This window comes from Psittacula echo (genome assembly GCF_963264785.1).
Source record: "Psittacula echo genome assembly, chromosome: 14".
Taxonomy (NCBI): Eukaryota; Metazoa; Chordata; class Aves; order Psittaciformes; family Psittacidae; genus Psittacula; species Psittacula echo.
This window is the reverse complement of record NC_137750.1, coordinates 4293512-4318326: the sequence shown is the minus strand read 5'-3', so window position 1 is coordinate 4318326 and position 24815 is coordinate 4293512. Positions and strand designations below refer to the sequence as shown.

The 24815-nt window shown below is 50.9% G+C and overlaps 1 protein-coding gene across 2 annotated transcripts; it reads right to left on the bottom strand.

Annotated features, from left to right (window-relative positions):
* Positions 1-1040: 1040 nt before the first annotated feature.
* AXIN2 (axin 2) lies at positions 1041-22831 on the bottom strand (the record flags this gene model as incomplete). 2 transcript variants are annotated; one of them, XM_080629678.1, is made up of 10 exons in its annotated part: positions 1041-1167; positions 5209-5376; positions 6636-6731; positions 7291-7509; positions 7794-7976; positions 8089-8576; positions 8788-8928; positions 10796-10898; positions 16182-16322; positions 22008-22831. In XM_080629678.1, 10 exons carry the CDS (start codon positions 22829-22831, stop codon positions 1041-1043), a joined length of 2490 nt encoding a protein of 829 aa, XP_080485804.1. The 2 variants fall into 2 exon arrangements, with proteins under 2 accessions (XP_080485804.1, XP_080485805.1); XM_080629679.1 differs by lacking the exon at positions 7794-7976.
* Between the last annotated feature and the right edge of the window lie 1984 nt (positions 22832-24815).

Below are 24815 nucleotides of genomic sequence, written 5' to 3'. Positions count from 1 at the left end.
TGAAATACAAGTAGTGCTAACATTGAAGTAGAATGGCTAAAGAAATTAGCTAGCTATGTGGAATACATACTTTTTAACCTGGCTTTTGCAACGTGTCCTTTTGGTGCGCTAAGCATGGGAATGGGAACTGCATGGCTTCTACAGCTCTCCCAGGCTCAGGGTTCTGCTCTACCTTGCCTCCACCAAGAGGCACTGGCCACCACGCGGTACCCTCACCCCTGACAGCAGCAAAGCAAACACCTCACACCCCCGAAATCCATGGACAGAAATCACAATGTTGCTGTTCTTCTATTGCATCTAAGATACATTAATGCTTAAGACCTTTATTTCCAATTAGAGCAGCATAGATCAGGATGCACCGGTCTCCAGGTGAATGGCAGGACAGTGTCTTGATTTTGCCTTTTATTATTGTTCTTATCTCTCATTTCACTCAGGAGAGAGACTGGGCACACCATGACTCCTTCCCTCCTCCCCCTCCAACCAAAACTGAAGCATGAACGTGCTCACAGCCAAACTCCCCAATTTTAGATAGTGGGAACAATATAGAAAAATAGAATAATCCTTCCTCCCATCACCCCACTTCCCAGCCCCTCTTCTCCATTGTTAAAGCAGCATATCCAAAAACTGGACTTAAGGGAAAACAGACTGTTCAATAAATATCAATAAGGATTACTGTTAAGGTAAGCTATACACAGTTTCTCTTAGTCCATAGATTTCAGATCCCCAGGAAGTCATATATTATGCATGGAAGTCTCTCAAACAGGGTCTGCATCTCCAATAGCCAACAGTGGTCATGTTTCTAATAAATAGTTCAGGGGTTTTATCATCTCAGTACCCAACTCATGAATAATAAATGCCATTTTTTTTCTCCTCTAAGGCTAATTCAGCAAAGTCTTCCCAGACCTCACTTGTTTTCTTCATTGGTTCAAAACTTTCCTTCAGAGTTTGGTTTCTGTTTTCCTCCTTTCCTTCTCATCACTACTGCTGTGTGTGTCCAAAGCCCATTCTAGCTTAACTTCCCTTACGAAACGCAGATGCCATCAATCAATCCTTTCGACTTTCCCAAGAATCCTCCCTTCGTACATGGGCAGGATGGTTTCGTCTTCCCAAATCTCTTCAAACACGGCGCCGCAGTCAAACTCGTCGCTTGCTTTTTTGAAGTAGTATCTGTGGTGAAGGAGAATTAAAACACAGTTAAAAATCAAAAGGGAAAAGCAAAGGATGCTCCGGCAGCTCTTTTAACCACAACTCCCCAATCTCTCTCTCCTAGGATGCTGCTCCAGCACCCGGCGTGGCCAGGAAAACCTCAGGGCTACCGAGGCCCTGCAACATGAAAGCATCCCCAGAGCTGCAGGGATGGAGATGGGATGGAGGGAGCAGCGACAACCTCTTCTACAGTGAGTAAATTGTACATGTTGGCAGTGGATATCCTCAGCCGTAAAGAAAATTAGAAAGCACGGTGATTTCTGGTCAAATATCTTATTTAAAACATAAATAAATAGCATTTCAAAGCAATGCATTCTAAAGGCTCCCCTCTCTCCCCACCTTCTTTCTTTCATGTGTTTTCTTGTTTCAAAGCTGAAGCCCAACATTAAAATTAGCAACTGTTATTAAAAGGAGAGGCTTTTTAGGCAGAGGGATGGATTAAAAGAAAACCATCCCAGCTTCCTGCAATGCAGAAGCTGAAACTCTGCAGTCCTCCTACTGACAGAAAACACCTCAGGAGCCTCGCATTCGAAACAACCAAGTGCCTAATTCATGGATCCATTTTAAGTGACAGAAACTCCTGCCCTTGTTTCCTGATGCTTCCTAGCAGTCGGGAGGCACGGAGCAGCCCTGGTCCAGCCTGCGGGATGTGACACGGGGAGGTCAAGTAGCAGTGTCCCACATTCCTGCTCTTTTGCTCCGGGTCGTTAGATCATGAAGCCAACGCTCCCAGAGACAAAAAAGCACCCCCACCCCTCCTGTGTCAAACAGTAAGGACCCCTCTATTATCCTGAATTAGACCGTTCAGCTTCTTGATTAAAGGTTCCTTTTATCCCGTTTGGAGCTTTCTTCCTTCTAAGGCTGCTTAATTGCATATGCACAAATGAAGGGCTTCCATTCAGAGGGGTAGCATTTAGGGAGCCTGTCCGTCTGCCGCCGCACACCTCCTCGGACATGCCTGCTCCCTTGGAAAAGGGCTTTGCCATCTGATCGCCAGGGATGGAAAAACCTTCATCAGATGGATTACAAAGAATAAAACATATATATATCTATATATATATAGATATATATATGTATGTATGTATAAAAATTAACCCCTCCCCTGGAGTTTCCAGACAACTGGGGCTGGCAGATGTTTGTCAGGGGAAAGGGTTTTGCAATTCCTCTTTTAGTAGGATGGGAAAGGAGATCAATTAAGCTCCTTTTTACTATTAAAACCTGAAGAGCTACAGAAGGGGTTTAGAATTTGTTTGATTTCTTTTCTAGTGACTGTTCTGTTCCACCCTTTTAAACTACCCAGTACCAACACCCTGCAAACCTGTGTATTTTTAGGGTAGAATTATTTTGGTAGGGAGATAAAAGCTGCCCTTTCAGTCAAAAGAGATGAAACCAGCCCCATGTAGTCCAGGTACAGGGAGGTTTATTTCTGTACAGTCACGCCAAGCTGCACTGACACATGTTGCATCTTTAATGGCTCAGCAAGGAAAAAAAACATCTTCTTTAAGCCCTTCAGAGCCTGCCCTCATTGAAGTCAATGGCCCAGCTCCCACCACCTTTGATGCTGCAGGTCAAGGCCGCAATTCCCCAGGCCAGCAGCCTTGAACCAAACCCAGCAAAACCCAAGGCAAGTTTGAATGAATTACAAAGAACTTTCTCTTCCCTTTCCCCTTCTCCACCCCTCTCCCGATAAGAGCCGCTCTTCCCCATCACTTCCTCCACCACCCCAAGCCCTGGCTGTGTTTACTGAGTTTGGATTTGGGAAAACAGGCTCTGACCTTTTCCATAATTACAACCTTATTTCACACAGAAAAGGGGGGAAAAAACAAGAGAAAGAGGAGGCAAAGCAAGGGAAAAAAAGTTATCCTCCCCCCCACATCTTCAAACAAGTCACTCTGCTCTTATTTGCTCAGCAATGGGCTTTCCATTGAAGCCTATTTTATGTGGCAAGCTTTGCTCTTTTGCTTTTTTCCTTTCTATTTTCCTTTATTTTCTGGGACATCTGGCACCAATCGAGGCGCGCGGGCCGGGCCCTTCAGCGCTGTTCTGAACCGCTGCCATCTTCACATTACCCGACACCACCCAGCTTTTTTGTGCGTGGATGTTTGTTTTTTGTTAACGCCATCAGTATTAAATCACTGCTTAATTCCTCCTCCTTCTGGAGTGGGGGGGGAGGAAGGGAAGCAAAGCAGCGCTTTCCCGGCGGCTGCCCCACGGCTCTGGCATCGCGGGAGCCCGAGGTACCCGCCTCGCAAACTGATCCAATCAATAAAGAATTTGGAGAGCGGAGCATTTCTGCGTGTCTTTGTGCATTAAATGAAAGGCAACGGCTTCAAAGCCATGCTTATTAAATGTGCCTTAAAAAGAAATCAATGCCAGATGTGACCAAAGCAGCCTAGTTAGTGCCTCCCCGTAACACACACGCTACTCAGGGCACTGCGGACCTCTTCCCCCTGAAGGTCACCTGCAGTTTCACTCAAAGTCCAGCCAAAAGTCAAAGCTTAGATCAAACTGATTCCCTGGAGGTGCACACATTTGTGTAATTAGTTTCACCTTGCGTCTGTGCAAGATAAAATACTGGGCACGTACCCAAGTTCCTTTTATACATTTCGGTATTGTCTTTACCCAGGTGTAAAGGGGTGAGATCTGAGCAAAACAGTGTTTCATCCTTGTCAGTCACTTTAAAACAGTTCCTAAAGTAATTACAGGCTGACAAGGCACAAATAATTGCACCTGGAGGGGCTTTTGGGCCACAGAGGTTTTAGTGGCCTATTCCTGCACTGGGCATCACACTGAACATGTCACAGAACAACACGCAGCACAAAAAGGGATGTTTCTGGGGGTGGGACTACACGGCCATTGGAGCAGTAGTAGAGCAGGGGGGAGGTCAGGAAAACCGGGACATGAAGCTCCGGCAGCTGGAGGAGGAGCACAGCAGGATAGGAAAGGCTTTAGGGGCTGGGAACTGGCACAAGGGTGCAGGAAGCACAGGGACCTCTCCCGCAGGTTGTCCAGGTTGGGTGTACTTGCAGGTTGCTGCCATCTGATGGCAGCTGGGTGGCTGCAAAGGTGGTTTTGGGCAAGGATTGGCAGGATTTCAGCCCCAGCCCCACTTGACAACAGCCACAGACAGACTCTAAGCTTGACAGCATCCTTGGGTGACCCCGTTCTGATCTGCATGGGCAGACTTCCCAAAGCTAGGGCCAGGCCAGTGATGGAGCAGCAGCTGGGAACTCCTCTTACCAAGCCCAAGGGACCATTTGGAGGTCAAAGCAGAGGCTGCCGGTGAGAGGACAAACCTTCTGCTCTTTGAAACACCACCGAATTCAGAACTTAAGGTCAGAACTTCCCTCTCCTGCTCACCCTGCAGAAGTGCCAGGAAATGATCCCTAGGGAGAGTACTGCAAAAATGGCCAATGTGAAGCTACTGCCATGGGAAGGGCAAACTGTTCAAACTGGGAGCTGGGCCCTGGAGAGCAGACAGGCAGGGATCCCGGGCAATCCTGAGGAGGAACTGGGTATCACTGGTGGAGCTCTCCCTGCAGGGCAAAGGTTTCTTTTTCCCCTAATGAAGAGCAAGCTGGCTGCATCGCAGCTCCGTGTCCACTCACATGCAGCATCCCAACCTTTCCCTGACCCCATTTATGGCCACACCATTGCAAAACATTAAGAAATTCAATGAGTAGGCAAGCAAGGAGGCCACAGCAAGGTGAAAGAGCCCGGTTTGGAAACCTAACACCACTGCTCCATGCCTTTGCCACAAGGCCCTCCCTGGTATTCAGGCTTTGTGGACAAGGTTTGGAGCATGAGTGCAGCCATCCTGCATCCTAATGCTTCTGAGGGGAGGAGATGGAGGGGAGCTGGCCTCACAAAGATGCTCTTGGTTTGAGTGGGAAGAGAGTAAGAAGAGCTGCAGCCTTTGTGTCACTGTGGGCAGACCTGCGACGTATCAGCTTACTTATTTACTGCAATACACTAAAGAACAAACAGATCACAGATTCTTACCTGTAATTTCCCTTTTTGCTCAGCTGTTCTTTAAAGAGCCCAAGTGTCAGGCTCTGGGCCTTTAACATCCTCCTGTAGGGAATTTCTTCTCCGCAAAAAAAATAGGTGACAACCAGCTCACTGGACTGAGAGGTGTGAACGACCGGCACTTTCTTTGGCTCTTTGTGACTGAAAAACAGCAAACACACAAAACCCTCTATTTTTCCATTTAGGACCAGACCGCTTCACCGCACTCCATGCAGCAATGTTCCTGCCACAGGGAACGCCGGTCAGAAATACCCTGGGTGTGACCTGAGCACTCAGATGTTCCTGTCCTCGCTGTGCATTTGTCACGCTGCGTTTGCACAGCCCTTTGCTGGGCTCCAACAACAGCTCCTGCTCGCTGTGGGGATGGGAACTGTGGCACTACAGGCACCCAGCTCTGGGCAGCAGAGACCTCCTACCAGTTTATGGATGGGAGAATGGAGGGATGGAGGTCAGGTGCTTGCTGGAAGCATCAGAGCAGGACCACGGGCCAGCATAGGGCTCACCATGGGCTAACCCCTAGCCAGTGAGCCCCAGTATTCACGGAATAGCTTGGGTTGGAAAGGGCCTTAAGATCATCCAGTCCCAAGCCCTTTGCACATCTCTGATTTTAAAAGGCTTGTTTCATTTGCCTCCATACAACACATCGCCCGGACTTGCTTCTCATGCACAAAACCACCTGCAAGCACCAGCTCACAGAGCAAAAACCAGCGCCAGCCCCATCACGTGCACTACACAAATAACCTTGTTTTTTGCCCAGCGAGGGTAAAATTAACTGGATCTTGCCATGTGCACCAAGAAACCCTTCTTCAAGAATAATTAAACCAATATTACCCAGCCAAATGGCAACGCTCTGGTGAATACGGTGCAGGCCGATCTACAACTGCTGCTGAGGCAATGTACACTTGGCATGTCAAAAGGTCACAAAGTGTTAGTCCGCAGTAATTTAGTCTTCCTAATTTGTTCTAAGTCTTTGTAGAGTGGCTTCAGAAAAAAAGCTGCTAGCAAAGACAGCTGGTGGACTTAAGGTCAACCAATTAAAAATGAAAGGCTCTAGTCAGGTGGCTCAGCCTGGACTTCAAACATTACTCATTGCTTAAGATGAAGAGGCTAAGAAAGAAAACTTTAATTATTTAGGCCATTTTAGACCTCTCTGTAGCAGATTTCTTGTTAAAAGAACCATCCTGTAATTAGACTAATCCAATCTTTGTCCACTTTACAGGAATGCCAGTTTAAAAGAGCCACAGACAAGATTGGAAAATGTTTTGTTCTTTCTTTAAGAAGAACGTTTGAAAGACAAAATTTCAGATAGAAAAATGTCCTCAAAGCACGAGCCAGTTAATGAAAACAGAATTATTATAAATATATATTTCCTAATCCTTCTGTGTGTGTGCAATACTCACTCTTCCGTTGTTAGACTTGCATTGCAGAAAGGGGTGTTTCCCCCTGGCCCGGCAGCAGAGTGGTTTCGATCCCTCTGCTGATTTGAGGTTGAACATCTGAAATGGGCAGAGGGGAGGGCAAGGGGGGAAGGAGGAGAGGAAAAAAAAACCCAAACTTTAATAAACGATAGTTGAAATACAACCTCCTTCTAATTGAAGTCTCCTGTGGGTCATTAAGTTCGCTCTTTGTATCAAGCCTCACATGTTGTAAACAATCAAAGGAAGAATTAAAAATGCTGTGGGCTAATTCATCCTTCCATACCCAAATGAATGATAACCAGGCCAATTCCCCACTTGGTATGTAGCTGGAGTCCATCCCAGAGGAAAAATGGGCAAATTACAGCCAGCAAAAGAGTGGAAGTAATCGTCTGGGATTCTAACTATGTGTGCCCATGTAGGGTGGGGTTGGAATAAGGAGGCTCAGGCTACGAGCCTGGCCATGGACAACCCTTTACTTAGGTGGGGAGGACGATGTCCACATCGCCCACCAGGGATGCGCAGCCACCTCCTTGCCCCATCCCACCTGGGTGTTGGCTGAAGATGAGCCCAACCAGCACCCATCAAACCTCCCCAGCCCCTACCGCAGGACCAGGTCCATCCCTCCCAGCACCGTTACCGTTGCTTCTGCGGCTTGGAGACCTCGGCGAGGCGGCGGCACGCTTCCTCCAGCTGCGCCAGGGTGTTGGGGGGGGTGAGCGGCGGCATGGCGGGGTCCTGGATGAAGGGGTGGGCAGGCTGCGCCCCACGCGGGTGGCTGCTGGTCCCCCACGGGTGGTGCCGGCCGGGGGCCCCTTTGGCGAAGTCGGAGCTGTAGGCCTTCTTTGTGCTTTGTGTGCTTGGGGAGGGGAAGAAGTCGGGTTAGAAAAGCTGGAAAATATGACTTTAATAGCAGCTCCTATTCTGCTCGCTCCCTCTCAAAAGTCTGTCATAACATGAAAGGAGGTTTATTGCCAAAAACATGACATTTTTGTGGTTTTTCTGGTTCTGCGGAACAGCTTTTATATTAAACCGGAGGAGCAAAGAGTCTCATTTGTTTTTAGCGATTGTAAAAATAGACAGGCCATGTAATATATAAATATTTACCGGGAGCGATATTGCTGCAGACAGCTGCGTATTTACCTATGGGGCTTGTGCTTGTTTTGTCTCTCGCTCTCCAGCATCCACTGCCAGACGTTCTGTGCCCGGTCTGCTTCGCCCCCTGGTAGCTGCACCCCACCGGGACCAGGCAGCCCCCCATCACCGGATGGCAGGGCCACACTATCCACTCCTCTGCCCGGCCTCTTCAGCAGCGTCCCCGTCCTGCTGATGGCAAAAAGGAGACAGGAGCCCACCATTAGCTCCCTGTGCTGATCATCCCCACGGCAGGGGTGTGATGGTTTGGGGCGGAGGCAATGGGGAGATGCTCACGACTTACCCAAAAGGCTCCAGAGGAGGGAGAGGCGGGTCGGTGTTTTTGGGGTGTCCCTTGCACTTGGGGTAGCAGTAGAAGTCGCTGCCCGCTGGGCAGCAGCACTGCACCCGCTGAGCCGCCTCTGCTTCGATCTGCTCCTTCGTCTTGGGCACGGTGTGGTGGTGGATGTAGTGGTGGTGCACGTGCTTGGTGGTCTGCTTGGTGATGAAGCCCTTGCCCAGCAAGGTGCACGCCGCCAGTGAGGCCGCGCCGGGCGGCAGCTTGCCCATGGGCAGGCGGTCGGGGGAGCGGGCACGGGGACTGTGCCGGGCCATGCCCGGTGACTGGCAACCGGGGGTCTTCAGCACGCGGGAGAGGTGCTCGTCCAGGATGGCCTGGGGGTCCTCCTCGTAGCTGCTGGAGGGCAGGAGCGAGAGCGGGTGCTGCGGGTTCACCATCTCCCGACTGCTCTGCAGGCTGGCGGGGAGCTCCGAGCCCTCCTTCTCCTCGTCCTGCCGGCCAAGCGATGGCGAGGAATCAATGCAAGAGCATGGGGAGCCGGCGAGGCGTGCGCCGGGATGGCCCCCCCCACGGGCTCATGGAATGCAGTGCCACCGAAACACATTCCTCCCCTTGGGCAGGACACGGCCCCCTCCCATCCCAAGCCAAGCAGGGCAGCATGCAGCGAGCTGTGCCCAGCCCCGGCAGGGTTAATCCTCCTACCTCCTTGATTTGCTGCAGCCTCTCCTCCAGACTGTCCATGGCTTCCTGCTCCTGCTTCAGCTTCTCCAGGCGGGAAATGAGCTCTGCGGCGAAGGCAGCTGGCTCCACCGGGGTCATCTCCTTGGGAAGGCGGTGGGTCCTCTACAAGGAGCGGGGACAGAAGGCACAAGGCATGTTTAGCCGGAGCGGCATCGCTGGCCCCGCTACGCTTGTTGTGTCTCCATGTTTGGATGAAAAGACGACCGCAACAAGGCATGGTCTGCTCTGGATTTTTATGAGCTAGTGCTGTGGCCTCATGGAGTGACATCCTCCCCACCAGCGTTTGCCTTCGGCAGGAGCAGTTGGTCGCACTCTGAGGAACCCCGCTTGTTCTCTCTGTAGTACAACCAGCCCATCAGTAGCTACTCTGAAGTAGAAAATCTTCAAAGACTGTTGTCAAACATCAAAAAAATAGAGGGAAAAGAGGAAAAAAAACCCCCAAAACCCGCCTCTGAGGTGGGAGGGGGAGGCTTTAACTCAAGGAATAAAGTGAGGATAAACAGAAAGGAGTTGGAAATTAGAAAAAATAAGATGGGGGAGAAAAAGGGAAAGGAGAAGAAAAAAGGGGGAAAAAAAAAAAAAGAAGAAGTCAAACGGTTGCAGATCAGAGAAGTGCTGGTAATTTATTTCCTGGCTACACACTGGGCACCTTTGAGGTAGTGTTGTCTCAACAGTGTCCTAGATCTCTTCCCCCCCCTCCCCTTCCCATCTCTTTGTACAGAAAATGAAGAAAGCTGCTGCAGGCTAGTGGTGCTACACTGCTGAGCTTGGCTGCCTCAAGCAGATCTATCAAGGGAAAAAGGGAACATCTCCAAATCAAGTGCAGAATATAAAGAGGCAAACCCGCGGATTTCTGCCAAGAGAAGCAAACATGGCAGGAAAAGGGGAGGGAAAACCAAGGAAAAGGAGGAAAAAGAAACCACCCACCAGCCTGTGCCCTCCCGCCCGCCACCCCATGCACCCCTTTTCCTTCTTTCCCCCCCCCCAAAGCTGAACTGCCAACTCTTTCACACACTACCCACCAGATGAGGTGGGGCCTCTCTCCGGCAACCACTTAGCTCCAGAAATGATGTGAGGGTAGAAAAAGGCCACTCTGCTGGAAATTGTCACTCTTACACAAGCTGGCTCTATTCAGTCCCTGATCAAAGCACTGCCTTACAGAGAAAGTCGATTTGCACGCCCTGGGACAAAATAATCTAATTTACAAGCTCAGGCAATAGAACTTTCTTTAGGGAGGAAGGGGAAGGGAGGAAAAAAAGATACCAAAAAGAAAAAAACCACACAAACCACCCCCCGCACACACCCCAGAAATCTCATCTATGGTTTCTTGCTGCTTAACACAGCAGAAAGAGGAGTTTTAGCACATTAATCTCAAGACAAGATAAGTTTGTACTTGTCTGTGTAAACAGTTTATTCGCTGCAGGAATCGGGAGCCTGCGAGTCAACTGAATTAGCAAGTCAGAGAGGTAATTCTGGAGAGCACGGAGCCCCCCAGAGCCAGGCCTGTATCCACTGCAAACACCTCTTTTGGGAGCTCCTGCTTCCCATCACTCACAGGAGATGCGGATGCTCTCCAAGGCCACCAGCGATGCAGTGGAGGCCAAGCCCCAGCACCAGTGGAGGTGTGAGGGTGGTGGCCAAAGCCAAGGCTCTCACCAGACCCAACCTGGCCATCTCTGCTTGGATTTAGCCCAGGAGGACAAATTAAGCTCCACTGAAGAGCCCTAATTAGCACCTGGGTGTCAAGGAAGGACCAAACCGGGGCTGTACAGACTGTACACGAGCAGGGTTTTGCAAGGATGCTGAAAACACGTGGCTCCTGCCCAACACCAAGCGGCATCTCCTCTGTGGCATGACGTAGGGATGGAAACACTCTCCTCCCCTGCTTCTTCCCTCCACGTGTGCTAGTTCCCAATCCCAACACTTCCCCATGGCCAACCAATTCCCTGTGGCTCCCACCTGAACTTACCGGAAAATGAGGTAGAGAAACTTGACCGTTGGCCTTGACGCTCCGATGCATTTCCCGCTGGAGCTGCTTCTTGCTCCCAATTCTGTACGGGGGGATCCCATCTCTGCACACGGAAGAGAGGTCACCATCAGTCGCGGCTCTCCCTACACTCTAAGCAAGATGCTTCTCCTTCACTTCTGAAACCACCCAGGCATCCATAGGCCCATGTTCCCAGAGGTGCTGAGCCCTGTGGATGGCACCTGAAGCCTCAAACATCTGGAAGCTTGGGAACTGCCCATGTCACCATCTACATGGATGTGCAGTAATGAAGCAAAAGCTGAAAAGCAAGATGAAGGCAACTCCGCATGGGAAGACACCCGAAGAACCCATCAGCTTCACTTCCGAGGCATCTTAGGAAAAGGCCCTTCCAGTGCCTGGTTTCTGCTTCTGCCCTTTATTTTGGTTGCTTTTTCACCCCTGAATTATGCTCTCTAAGACCACAACTTTCATCATGCTCTGAAACACCCCAAGGAATGCTGGGAACAAGAAGGGACTGAAGACGGATGGCCATCAAAAGGCTGGTCCCCATCTCTAGACCAGAGATGCTTCTCCTGCCCTGGGGCTGGCCAGCACAGACAGGACACCACGAGGCATGAACAAAGCTGGGCTGTACCCTCCAGGCACAACGCTGCTCCCTTTGACCACACCAGCCCCTGGCTAGGAAGCCATGGTGGGAACAGCCCCTGCACATCCCGCTCGAGGCAACACAGGGTGTTTTCATCCAGCCACGCAAAGAACTCCTGCAGTGAGGATTAAAGGGACTTCCACAGACAGCAGGGACAGCCGGAAGAGCGTGCCTGGAGATCCTGAATGTCTGAGTCCTCCTCTTCCCTGAGCCCAGGTGAACAACCTTGATCTCCAGTCCCAGCCCTTCCATTCACCTGCCCCCACACCTGACTCATCTCCTGAGCACAGCAAACAGCTCCTGCCCAAGGAGGAGCAGCGGCCGAGCAGGCAGCAGTGGCCCCACGCTGCTGCCAGAGGAACCAACACAGCACAGCATCTCTGTGTGCCACCTCCTATAGCCACAGTGATGGCAGAGACACACCAACATGCTTTGGATACATAGACAGAGACATGGCACAAGTGAATGCCTTCCTGAAGACACCAGGTCCCTTCTCTTGAGGAGGAAGATGATGAGATGCCATCGCTCCATGCTCAAGGTTTGAAGCACGCTATTGAAGGCCTTGGCCAAAGCGTTCAGTTGCCATTAAATTCTTTTAATGAGCAAGGTGAAGCTGCAAAGCCTGCAGTGAAAGATCAGTACAATTCCACCTTAATAAACTTGGGGAAAACCTTTATCATAAAAGAGAGCATGCCAGGACTGCAGAGAAAGGCCTTGATGCTACAGGATGAACATTAGCATCCTCTAGACACAATCCATGAACTCACGTTACATTACAAGTGAAAGGAGTTGATTGCCCTAATGTCCCCAAAAATGCACTTTCTGGGGAAGAATCCAGCACATACTGGCCTATACAGCTGGCCATGGCCACTGACCACAGCCATTGATGGCCACCAAGCATTTCTGCTCCATGAACCCATAGGACAACAGGTACATGACATGCCTTAGCTTTGGGAGAAGATGGGGGAAACACCAGTCTAAGGTGAAAACCAAGTCATCTGTATCTTCAGAGAAGCATTTGCTAACTGAGGCTTACTGAGATATGGGTCTCTTAGGGAAGACCTTCAATATAGGGAATGACCAGCAGAACAGGCACTGTAAAGGTAAGTAAAAACACCAGCAAGAGCATGTTACCTGCACCCATCCATACAAGACTAATCCCATTACCATATGCAATGGAAGAGGAGGTGTCCTCTGCAAATGGCAGTCCAAGAGGCCACATGGGGAAGAGCAGCTGAAGGGCTTTGTGCTCAACAAGAGATACCCAAGGACACAACCAAGGGACAAGGGGAGCCTTGCAGCCCCCCTGTGCTCCCCACATCCCTCCAAGTTTGCAAGCATGAGATGTCCCCAACCCCTTTGCTGCGGCCACCAAGCTGGGAGCTCATCTCCCAATGTATCCCCAAGCTCCCATCTCTGCCAAAAGGGAAGGTCCTAGGACAGGCTATGGAGCAGGAGCAGGGATTCACGCCATTCCCAGGCTTGAAAAGGAAGAGGAAAACCAACACTGACCCAACAGCACAGCTCCTCACTTTAGTTAAGATTTGCCCTCATTCAAGTCAGTACAAAAGCTGCTCCTTCCTCCTAAAACTCCTCTGGTTGCACCAGAGAGCCCCACATCAAACCTCCGGCTCCCTGCTTCTGCAGCCCTGCCTTTCAGAAGAGTTTCCCAACTTGTAACAACATGCAGAATGAGAGAAAAGGTTTATTTTTAATAAAAAGAGGTATTGCATTGGATGGGAAAGCTGTGGAGTGGCTCAGAAAAGGCAGCCTGGGAATGGGGAGGGACTTTTACAGCCCCTTTGATGGGTGCTGTCTAAACCTAGGGGGAAATGGTCAAGGCCAGGGCTGAAGGGGTGACCAATGGGTGAGGAAGGGACAGGTAACTGGAGCTGCAGCCAAGCTCAGTACAAGAGATATGGGGGCCAGGGGTACCCTGATGCTGAAGCAGACACCCTCCGACCAGGAGAAAGCACCTTTGAAATGAAAAGCAGGGGGTCTGGGGCAGCACAAGGGTTAACCCCAGCTCTCCAGGTGCCACCTCTCTGCTTGCTCCAGCAGCAAACATCTGCACTCACTTTCTTGGCTCCTAAAAGCTGCGGGCTGAAGAGCTGCAGAGTTTAGGCACTAAATAGTAGAGTTTAATTATAAACATTTCAGCTAACCAGGCTGGGGCGAAGCCAATCTGTTTCTGGGGGAAACACTAGTTTGAAGTCTTCTACCCAGTCAGCTGCCATTTAAGCTGAGCCAATTATCTTAGCCTTTTGACTCAGATGTGCCTGACCTAACCTGAATGTAGTTTTACTGCTGCTTTGAAATATCAGACTCATGCGCATATGCATTCACTCCCATCTTCATTTGGCAACGGCTCTGAAACAAGCCTCTGATCTTGCCAACATCAAAAGCCTGGTTTGTAAGATAAGGTAATATTTGAAGTTTGCTCAGCAGCATTCCCCTGTGTCCAAAGTAAATCCATAAATAAGATATAAGCAAATTAAAAAAAATCCCCTTTCCTCTCCCCCCTCCCCAATCAAGAAATGGAAACAGAAATTTGCATGATGCTTTGTGGCTATTACAAAATATATATGGACAGCCTGATCCCTGGTTATCTATGATACAATTAAAAAGGCAGATTGTGCATGATTTGGAGTCCTAATTCCAGTTCAGATTGAGATGTACTTAAAAAGAAAAACCCCTCACTTTACTGACAGACTTTTCCAGAACAAGTTTTTCCTCTTCAGTTGATACCAACATCAGCCAAAAGAACTGATCTGCATCCCCACTGACAGAAAAACCCCGGGTCCTCTGTTCGAGGGGGCAAAACCTTGCAGGCAGAGGAGCACCTGGGCTCAGCATGTGAAAGCGCAGCGCCTCTGTGCCCCAAACACGTCTGCAGCATCTCTCCAGCCAAGTGCCAGGAAGAGCCCGCGAATCCCACACGTCTCCCTGCGATCCTGGCAGCGGCCCCTTCGCCTCTGCAGAGGAAGTTTTACATCAGCCTTAACTTGAAGCCCAACTTCCAGAAGTGCCAATTTACCTCTCCCACTTCCAAAAGCACCCAGCATCCCTGCCTGCTCCCAGCAGCTCCGGGGATGCCCAGCGGGACCGGTTCTGCAGCAGGAAATACTCCTTTTAGCATCCTCCGCGCTCCCCCCCAGCCCTCCTGCCGCCCCCCAGCCTGGAGCTGGGGGCAGTTTAATCAGCCAAGCTTCCCCAAACTCTCACAGCCTGCACGGGCTATTGTTACAGCAGGAAAAAACAGGCAGGCTCCTTTCAGCCCTGCTTTATGGGGAGCTCCTATTCACTTGTTCAAGCAAATTTCAAAGCGGGCTGCTGCCCTCTCATCCCCGCTAAGCTCCCCTGGACTAACAATGGCCTGAAAGCGATTCAGTTAAGCCTTTCATCCACCATGCACTTTATTTCTCACTCAGTGCTCTCATCTGTATAAGGCCTACAATTGGCATTGCTGTGAAGAGAGGGTATAATCCTAGCCCTGTGAATCCCAAGTGACCCTACACTGGTCCAGAAATGACTAACCCAATGAATGCTCTGTTGACACATGATCACATACAACCAGAGCCAGTAAGAAGAAATAAAGAAGTCACCCTATGATTCAGCTCTTTTATTTAATGCCAATATTGTCCAATAAGGGAATCTGGTGGGACAACAAACTATTTTTTTCCGTAATATCAGTTCAAAACACACATGTGCATTAAAAAAATAAAGCCTTGGTTTACGCATCAAGGGGTTTGGGTAAATCCTGGTTTCTGTTGTGCATCATCACACACATTGGCTTTCAAAACCCAGCATGCCAGCCCCTCTGAGGAGTACACAGTAACCACTGGGCATCTCTCACAGAGACACTGGAGAAGTTTCATCTCTGAGATGAAGACCAGGAATGCAGCACTCTGTTTTAAGGTGGGCTTTTCTACAGCACTTGTACATAAGTGAAGATCGCAACACACAAAGAGCAACATCTGCTTTCTGCTCAGTGCAAGAAGATGGTCCTTAAGAGCACTAAGTGAGTCTCAGTGTCTCCTCTACAGACACTAAACACCACTGGGGACAGCAAACAGAGGGAGAAAGTCAAATGACTTGCTCCCAGTTGCACAGTCAACAGTCAGGAGGAAAAGCCAGATCCTGCAACTCCTGGGCTCAGCCACAGCATCATCTCTCATCCCAGCACTCCTGAAACACCCAGGCCGGATTCCATGCAGCTCCAATTCAAATGGCTCTTTGAAGACTGCCCCAGCCACACTAGATGAGCAGCTATTTGCCCCTTCAGGTCAGTGGCCCTATTAATGCACATTCTGACATTAATGATGAACGCTAATTACAGAAAGTACTTCCTACAGGAAGTAATCTCCTCCTCTTTGATGACTGATAACTAGTTAAGGAAGCCTGGCCTTAAGACAAAGGCTCAGGGAGATATGGTCCTTGGATTAGTCAGGCAGCACCATTACCATAGGGCAAAACATGTTTGCTCAGCTGCAGTTGCAAAACAGCAATAGAGGGATTAATTATTTTACTCCATCTGATACCTCCGGCGACTGCATGAAGAGCAAGGCCACCATGCCCTGCTACACCTCCCAGTTTGGGTGCACACCTCAGTTTTGGCAGCCCCCATTCAACAGGGAGCAGAAGCAGAGCGATCACTTGCACAAGCCCCCATGGTGCATCAGGTTCACAGATGGACATCCCAAAAGGACACAAGCTACTTACACACTGCTGTCAGTCATTGACATGGAGTCGTCCGTCAGGGCATCACTAGATATCTCACTATCGTTGGCGCTGGTTGCTGGGGCAAAAACATAGCCAGAGTTCACATGGTATGGGTTAACGGGATCATTCCTCTTGAAGCACCTAGGGACAAGAGCAGGAATCTCGTTACCAGCCAGTCTTGGGCTTGGGAAAAGCAGACAAGCTTCACAGCAGCACTCTCCTTATGGGAACCATGCACAACGGCTGCGCAACCTCTTCAGAAGCAACCAACCATCCATTGCTCAGACCAGCAGCAGCCAAGGCACGCTCTGTCCAAACACAGCCAAAGTCCAACTTCAAAGATGTTGCTTTTAGCATTGGAAGTGCACTTTATAAAATCCCAGGAAGCACCTCTAAGTACTCTGATACCTTCAAAGAGTTTGTCCTTAAAGCTTGATGCTGCACTGCTGAGGTCAACAGGAGCTTTGCTGTTGGCATCAGCAGGTAAAAGATCGAGAAGTTCATAGCTCAAGTCCCACTGAAAGCCGTTGAGGAACCAGCTAATAAATGCTTGAGACTACTCAGAATAAAGGGGTTAGGGCCCCTTTGGGAACACAAATTACAGTACCTACATTGCCTGCACCAGGAGAACTGCCTGAAACCACTGGAGCAGGACCACCATGTGCCAGAGGCATGGATAGGGCTGAAACCTCTTGCCTTGGGCTTGGCCTCCCAGGGATGGGTGCCATCTTCCTGGCATTATAAAAAAGCCCAGCTTTTAGGAGAACCTACTACACGTTCAACTTGTTCTTTAGTGTGGAGTTGGGTGAGGAAGAAGAGGATGGGGATGTGAGGACAAGTTGTATTAACAGGCACGTGGGTTACTGATACCAACACCTTCATCTTTGCTTGGAGAAGCAAACGCAGAGCCCAGTCTGGATGTTTGAATTGAGCACCCAAGAATGGCTGCATGAAAAATTCACGGGCAGAGGGACACAGGCTGTGATGGAGCATGGCAGGGTCACCATGGCAGGGGGGAACCTGAGCATCCCCCTGCCCTCTACCTCCCCTCACACCAACTTCCCAGCCAGGATCAATACACATATCTCCAGCAGGCGATAAGGGGATTATGCAGGGAGGTTTGGAAGCCGCATGTTAAGGTGCACATTTTGTTCCTCTTCCAGGGGAAGATGGGGTTGTTAAGCTTCAGCCTTTGTATATCAAAGCAAAAGGCCTTGTCATCTGATAAGGACTGCTGATTTTAATAATGAGGGCCACTTCCCCAGGACTTGGGGGCCTAAGGAATGTGCCAGCAGGCTCAGCAGGTTTCTTTAATGGGCTTTCCACCTCCCTGCCCCCATGGGGGGCTGGAGGGGACCAGCTGGGTTAAAGTGAGCAGCAATATCCTTCCATCATCCTGCTCTCCATCCTTTAACCAGGCACCCTGCGCATTCCTGCTCCTCCAACACCGAAAACAGGAGCCACAAAGGCTTAAGTTAAAAATAATAATAATAAAACAAAGGGGGATAAAAAAAAACCCAGGAGGTAGAAGCATGGTGGGGAATGGGGAAGATGGGCCTCTCTGGTATGAGAGGCGCGGGGCTGGCTGCAGGCAGGTATTCAGCCCAGCCGGGGCTGCATTCCTTTCCGAAGGAGGCCAAGGCATTTCTGATGGGGAGATCAAGATGTTAAAAAAATTAATATATATGTACCTGGGAAGAAGGAAAAAAAAAAAAGAAAAAGAAAGAGATAGTTGGGAATGCCACAGGAAAGGAGTTAAATCTTCAAAGATAAATTAATTCCACATGTGGGTGAAAGCAAAGTTATCCTACTACCACTACAAAAAGTCCCTCTAAAATCCATGCAGTCTTCTATTCTAATTCAAGGGGATGTGCAGCCCAAGCAACCCTCCCTAGATCCTGGTGGGGTTTAGGGTCAACAGTGTAAGGGTTGCACATCTCATGACTACTTGATTTGAAACCATCTCAGAGCTTGAGAGCAACCAGAGGACCATAAGGCTGTGGGATGCTCCCTGCACAGCACCACCATCCTGCTGGGAGGTGCCTGTGTCACCCCTGGGTACACCAAGGGGCTGGTTTGCCATGGATGGATGGAGATGCTGGGATGGGGGCGGAGGCAGCACGGTCATAGCACAGGGAGGAGGTGTGTCCAAACACAGTGTTTGGGAAGGTACAATCACAGAAAGTGGCCAGAACGAACTCGCATTCCCATCAGCACCGATTCACCCACCAAGACCTCACATCAACCCTAAAGCTGGTGCATTTGCAAAGTAAACCCCTACAGTCCACTTCCAACACACTGCCCCAAAGAAAACCCTTTACAAACACCAGTGGGGGCTGGTTTGCTGCGTTTAATCTGACCACCTTACTACACTAATTGCACCCAGATGCATGGAGTTGCCTGGGAGGGTTCTGAATTCCAGGGGAAAGCGGTGGTCTCCTGCCACAGATGCTGCAATCACAAACACACACTCCCCAGCTCCAAACTCAATATGCAAAGTGTTTTCAGCTGTCAGGTAGCAGTTGCTCTGGAGCTTCAAGGAGAATGTCTGATGTTTCTCAGCCTATTCTTATCTTGATGCGATGACACACAGCATGGAACCCTCTCTCTATGCTATGTTAGGCAATGGGCATATCAGAGGTATTATAATGCCATGAAAATTTCAGGGGCTCCTGGTTGTATCCCCTGTTATGAGGGTGCAATTTCAGAGCGTGGAAGGGATTTTTATTGTCAGACACTGCTCCTTAGAAATAAGAGCACTCTGGCGTTCAAACCACATTATACAGAGAGAAGAGAATATCTACAAGAAGCATTTTGAGGTAAAATAGAATCTCATTAAGGATCTTCTTGAGACAAACAGCACTGGGCAATGATGGGATTAAAAAGAAACGGAAAAACACACATGCACAAACCTGAGAGAGGGGAAAAAAAAAAGGTATATTTGAACAAAACTATGTTAATCACAGCTTGCATGCTCTAACTGTAGAACCGTGCTTGGAGCATAGCTTTACAATGGCATCATTTACTTTGATAATTGAAGCCAAACTTGGTTCCAATAACTTCACACACAAGGAGCTGCACCGGCGGGTCCTTTCAAAGGCCAGGAAGCACTGGGAGCCGGCAGAAGGCCATCTGCAAGCCTCAGCCTTCCCCAAGCAAGGCCAGCCCCACTGATGTTAGAGTTTAATGGGAGGCAGATGAGTCCACCTTGGAAGGCACGAAGCCCCGTTACGCGGCGGCACAGCAAAGGAAGAGCCCTCTCTGTGTACACGAAGTCGTGCCTGATAAATATAGAAGCACATATAAATAATAGCTGGAATTCCTGGAGCATGGGGCCAGGTCCAGCACAGCGTGTGGGGAGGCCACTTTTAACCACACCACAACCTCCAGGGGAGGGGAGTCGCTTTGAAGGACAAGAGGGAGGTTCTGCATGTAAAACATTCCCTGTCTCGGGAAGCAGTTTGCCTGCATACACCATGTTTTCACTTGACTTCTCCTGTTCCTGTCCATCAATGATGCTGGGGCCAAAGTCTTTCAACTCGTACAGATCCTGCGGTCTCCTGTTTGCTGTGTTTTTGGCTAGGACTCCTTGCCCGGGGATTCCCAGGTGGTCTCCCATTCAAATACCAGGCTAGCCCCAGATCGCTCTGCTCCCACCATCAGGTATGCTCAGCACAGGGTTTTGCTCCTCTAATCACATGGAAACCCACCAAAGTGAGTGGCAAGAGCCTGCACTGTGCTTCTAAACCATAACACCCAGCAGAACGCTTTAATTCCATCACACACACGAGGAGGGAGGTGTGGTTTGGCCACTCACCACGAAAGACTTTGTGCAAGCTTCAGCTCCCATCCTGAACGCAATCCTAAGCCCTGGGTGATGAGAGATAACCCATCCATACGCTCATCAGCTTCTAGCACATGCACACACAAGTGGCTTCACAAATGGATAGCTCAGGGAGGAACTGAGAAGCATCTCAGCTTGACCTTCCTCTCTTTGCATTGAGATCTCTTGGCCCCATGGAGAGCAAAAGCTCCTGGAAATTCAACAGAAGGTGATCAAAGCAAAAGGCACTACCTAATGTCCTAGGAGGGTAGCTCTGACATGTGAGGAGCAAGCTGCATTAATCCCTGGACAAAAAAAGAAAAGGAAGGGAATAAAGAAAAGGGAAAAATCCCAGCACTAATCAGGCAAGCAGCCACCATTCTGCCAGCACTCCCCTGGACAAGGCACATGTGGGTTTTTTAGCAGGGCCTGCAGCTCTGGTAGAACATTACAGCCAAGCCCTTCCAGCACTGAATACCAACAAAGGCTGAGAGATAAAAGCATCAAACATCCCCCTCCTGGAAAGCAAGCGAAGGGCAGCAGTTCAAACCAAGTTCTGGAGAGCAGCAGATGCTCAGACAGTAACACTCAGGCACGAGATGCAGATCCCAAACCCCAAGCCCTCCACACACCAGCTGCCAGCGACTGCCCCCCCCGCATAGCCCCACAGCAGGAGAGGTCCAAAGGCCATGTCAGGATGACACACATCCATCCATCCATCTCTCCATCCCTCCCTCTGGTCTGCACCCACGCCTCCGGGACAGGACCAAAGAGGCCTCTGCCTCCGGAGCTCCCTCACAGGCAATAGGAGCCTCCCAGCTTCGGGTGTCTCGGCACTGGGAAGCCCGGCACAGCTGGAAGCTCTCCGCAGGGCAGGAGAGGAGGGTTCACTCCAGCAAAGCCTTCCCAGGAAAAGCCTGATGCCCTTTGATGTCCGTGAATCACAGACACGCTCTCACAATTCCTGTAAACGAGATGTCAAACACTCACCATAGCAAAGCCCAGGCTCCTGGGCCAGCAGAGGAGAGCGCACATCTGCCAGCAGAGCCCTCTCCCCTCAGCCCTGATTCAACAATCCACATTTATGGCAAGGGTGGGGAGAGGAAAGAATACATTTTCAGAGGATTATACAACTCATCATTTGCTCATCAGTCTCTCTTTCCCATCCCCCCATGAAGTGAAGATGGTTCTTACGTTCTTCATCCTCACACTGCTGTGCCATCAATATCTCCAACAAAAGAGATGGGTTCAGCATCACAGATGCACCCCGAGACAAGGGCAGAAAACCCTGCCACCACACAACGCTCTCCACAAGCTGCCATTAGACACAACCACATTTTAATGAGCTTAACTTTGAGCACACGGCCAACAGGAGAGCACCAATGATCTACTATTACTCTATACCTGGAATGCCTCTATTAGTACTCAATTTTAAGTATCCTCCTTTATGCATTGGCTCGACGCCACCCTGACTGCCTTTGACATGATACCAACACCCAACGCGATGGGAGAGGCTGTACATCACATACACAAAATAAGAGCAGTTTTAGTGCATCAAACTCTGCAACTTGCACAAAGTGCACACATTTCCTCCTCCATGACCGCACAATTGCTTCCCACATAACCAACGTAGTTAAACACTGGTTGATGGTGGAGTTGAGGAACTAGTAGGTTATATTATTCATGCGTCTATATGATCCACTCTACTACTGCTCTTAATACGTTTGAAAGTTGAACCAATAATTAACGTATGTCCGGAGGACATAGTTGCTATGAAGTTTTTGATCTATAAGAGAACTGAAAGAGCCAATGGGGCTTAAGAGCACAGGCTCTTGCTTTCCTCTGTACAGATACCTTCAAACCCAGCCAACACCCCCCAAATTCCAGCGTTTGGAGGCGCGGGGAAGCTCCCAGCCTCCCTTCTGGCTCCCCAGCGCTCCATCCCAACACTCTCAGAAGTCCTTAAAGTTAAAACACAGCAGCATTCCCAAGGGTTCCCTTACCTGTATCCGTTCTCGATGGTTTCCGTGGCTCTGACATTCGCCGTAACCCTCAGTGTCTTGCTGGATAGTCCCACTACCGAAGGCAAGATTTTGTTTTTAAAGTCTGCACAGCTCCATTCCTCTTCTTCATTCAAGGTCGGGAGATAGCCACAGACCACTTTTAAGCTCCCCAGTCCATTGCTGTTCATGTAAGCAGGATTCTCTCCTCCACTCCTTACATATTCGAGGTATATATCAGAAGTTAAAAACATCTGGTAAGCATTTTCCTCCATCACAGTCTGAATCTCAGTCTGTGCCTGATCAAACATGATAGAATCTATCTGCTGCTTCTTGATGCTATCCCTTATGTAGGTCTTGGTAGCAGGCTTGAGCTGCTTGGAGACGATGCTGTTGTTCTCGATGTACCTTTTGTATATAGCTTTGGCTACTCTTAAAGTTTTGGTATCCTTAAGGTCCATCTGCCTGAAGCCATTGCAGGCAAACCAGAAGTCTAAGGTATCCACACATTTTTCCCTTTCCAGGAAGGTCCGAAAAAGATAGGCACCATCTTGATCTCCCAACAAGGAATGCAAGGATTTGGTCCATCTGGCCAAAGGGGAGTCTGGAGATGCGCTGCCTTCCGGCTCCCCGAGTCCATTCTCATTCCTCCGCGGGGCAGGAGGCACCGGCATGGCCTTGAAGCTTTGGCTTTTGGGGAGGAACGAGCTGGCGAGATGCGGGCATGGTGCTTCTCCTTCCTCCCCCGGGACAGGGGGTCGGGGGGCGTCTTCCCTGAAGCTGGTGCTGGGGTCGGGGAGGTGGGCGAGGAGCACGGCGCTGCTCATGGCTCCGCAGCCCGGCCGGGAGTGGGGCTCCCAGTTCCTCCTGGAGCTGCCTGCCCCTCTGCCTGCCTCTGCCTGGAGTCAGCAGGGGATCCTCTGAGCCTCCTCTCTGCAAAGGCAGGGAGGGGGAAAGAAAGGAGGAGGGGGGGGGGGGGAGAAAAAAGGAGTATTGATCTAATCAAAACCAGATCCTCCCAACATCAAAGACAAAAAGTAAACAGGCTTTTCAACTCTTCACAGGCAAAAAAAAAAGAGGAAGGGAGAAGAGGAGAAAAGCAGGGCAGCGCGAGCGCGGCTCCATCGCCAGCCCGATCGCGACTATCGGATCCGCTCCGCTGAACTCCTGGCGCACTTTGAGCGGGGAGGTTTGCTCAGCGCAGCCCCCCCTCCAGCAGCACAGCCCGGCCCTGCCCCGGCATCTGGTTTCCATTCCGCACCCCCAAACCCGCGCTCCCTTCGCCCTCCTCCTGCGCGCATGTTGCGCGCCCAAGCAGTACCGCGCTGCTCCCCCCCGCTCACCCCCCCAACGGGAGGGCTTTTGGGGCGCTTCTATGCGGAGACAGAAGCTGGAACCGGGACCCCCCTCCCCAAAACCTCACCGAGGGTGAGGCGCGGGGTCCGTACCTGCGCGCTGCGGGGCATCCCGCGGCCGGAGCCATCACACCCGGCCCCGTTGGAGGGAAATAAATGGAGAGGGGCCGGAGGGGCGGCCCCGAGCCCAACCGGGCGGCAAAACACTAATAATGATCAAAAAGACCTGCTCCAGAAATGGCGACGGGCGCGGAGGAGGGAGGTCGGGGCCGAAGCTGGTGGGGGGGGAAAGGAGGGAGGGAAGGAGGGAAAAAGTCCGGAGCGACTTGGATCCTGCGAGCCCTGTGCAACAGCCGCGCCCGCGGAGGCTCCGCAGAGCGCGCAACAACCCCCCAAAATAGATAGAATTAATGAAAACCCGCGTGTTTTACAGCAAAACATCGCTCCCCCCCCCCCCATCACCACTCACCGCGGAGCCGGAGCTCGCTGCGCGCCCGCGGCCCCGCCGCTCTCCGCCGGCAGCAGCAGCGCGCAGGCTGGCCCCGCTCCCCCCGCGCCCCTCGCTGTCCTTCCTCCTCCTCCTCCTCTCCTCCCCGGCGGTGCAACCGCATCGGAGAGCATCGGGAAGAGGGGGGGGCGATGGGGGGAGCGGCGAGGGAAGGAGCCCACTGCGATCCGCGCCTCCCGCCCCTGCCTATTTATTTTATTTATTTTAAATACAAAAGCGATGGTCCCTCCCCCCCCCTTCCTCCTCCTCCCTCCTCCTCCTCCTCCTCCCTCCGCCCCCCCGGGCTCTCCCCGCATCAAAGCGGAGGCCGGCGGAGCGGTCCTGTAAGGGCGGTAGCGCTGCTCCGCGCCGCTCGCACGCACACAAAAAGAGTTAAAACAGGCCCCAAAAAATAAAGATAAGAAAGAAATGAAGAAGGAGAAACGGGAGGTGAAACATCCCCTCTCCCCCCCCAAACACACCGCCGCGCCCGGTGATGCCGCCCCGGGTTATCCTCAGTGCGAGGTGTGCTCAGGGGGAAGCGCTACCGGGGGGGTGAAGAGGGGGTCATTATTCGTGAGGAAAAATAACTGTATTTTCCGGCCTTGGGTTTATTTTTTGGGGTGTTTTTACCCCTTTTTCTCGCCATCCCGGAGCGGTTACGGAGTTGCCAGGACCTTATCAAAGGGAAGCGATCGGCAGCCGCCGCTCCACCGCCCCCCCCACGCCTTAAAGGGACAGACGCACCTTTCCGCGCCGCTCCGCGCCCTGCCGCGCACCGCGGCGGCACCGCGCTGCCTCGGCCCCCGGCCAACCTTAGGGCTGCGGGGAGGGAGGACAGTGCCAGGCGTGAAAACTTACCGAAAAGTTCTGATCGGAGAGAGAAAACGGGGCGGGTCCGCGGTTATTATTAATTCTTAATGAATAATCCAAAGCATGGGGTTTGCCCTAATTAAACAATACGTGATT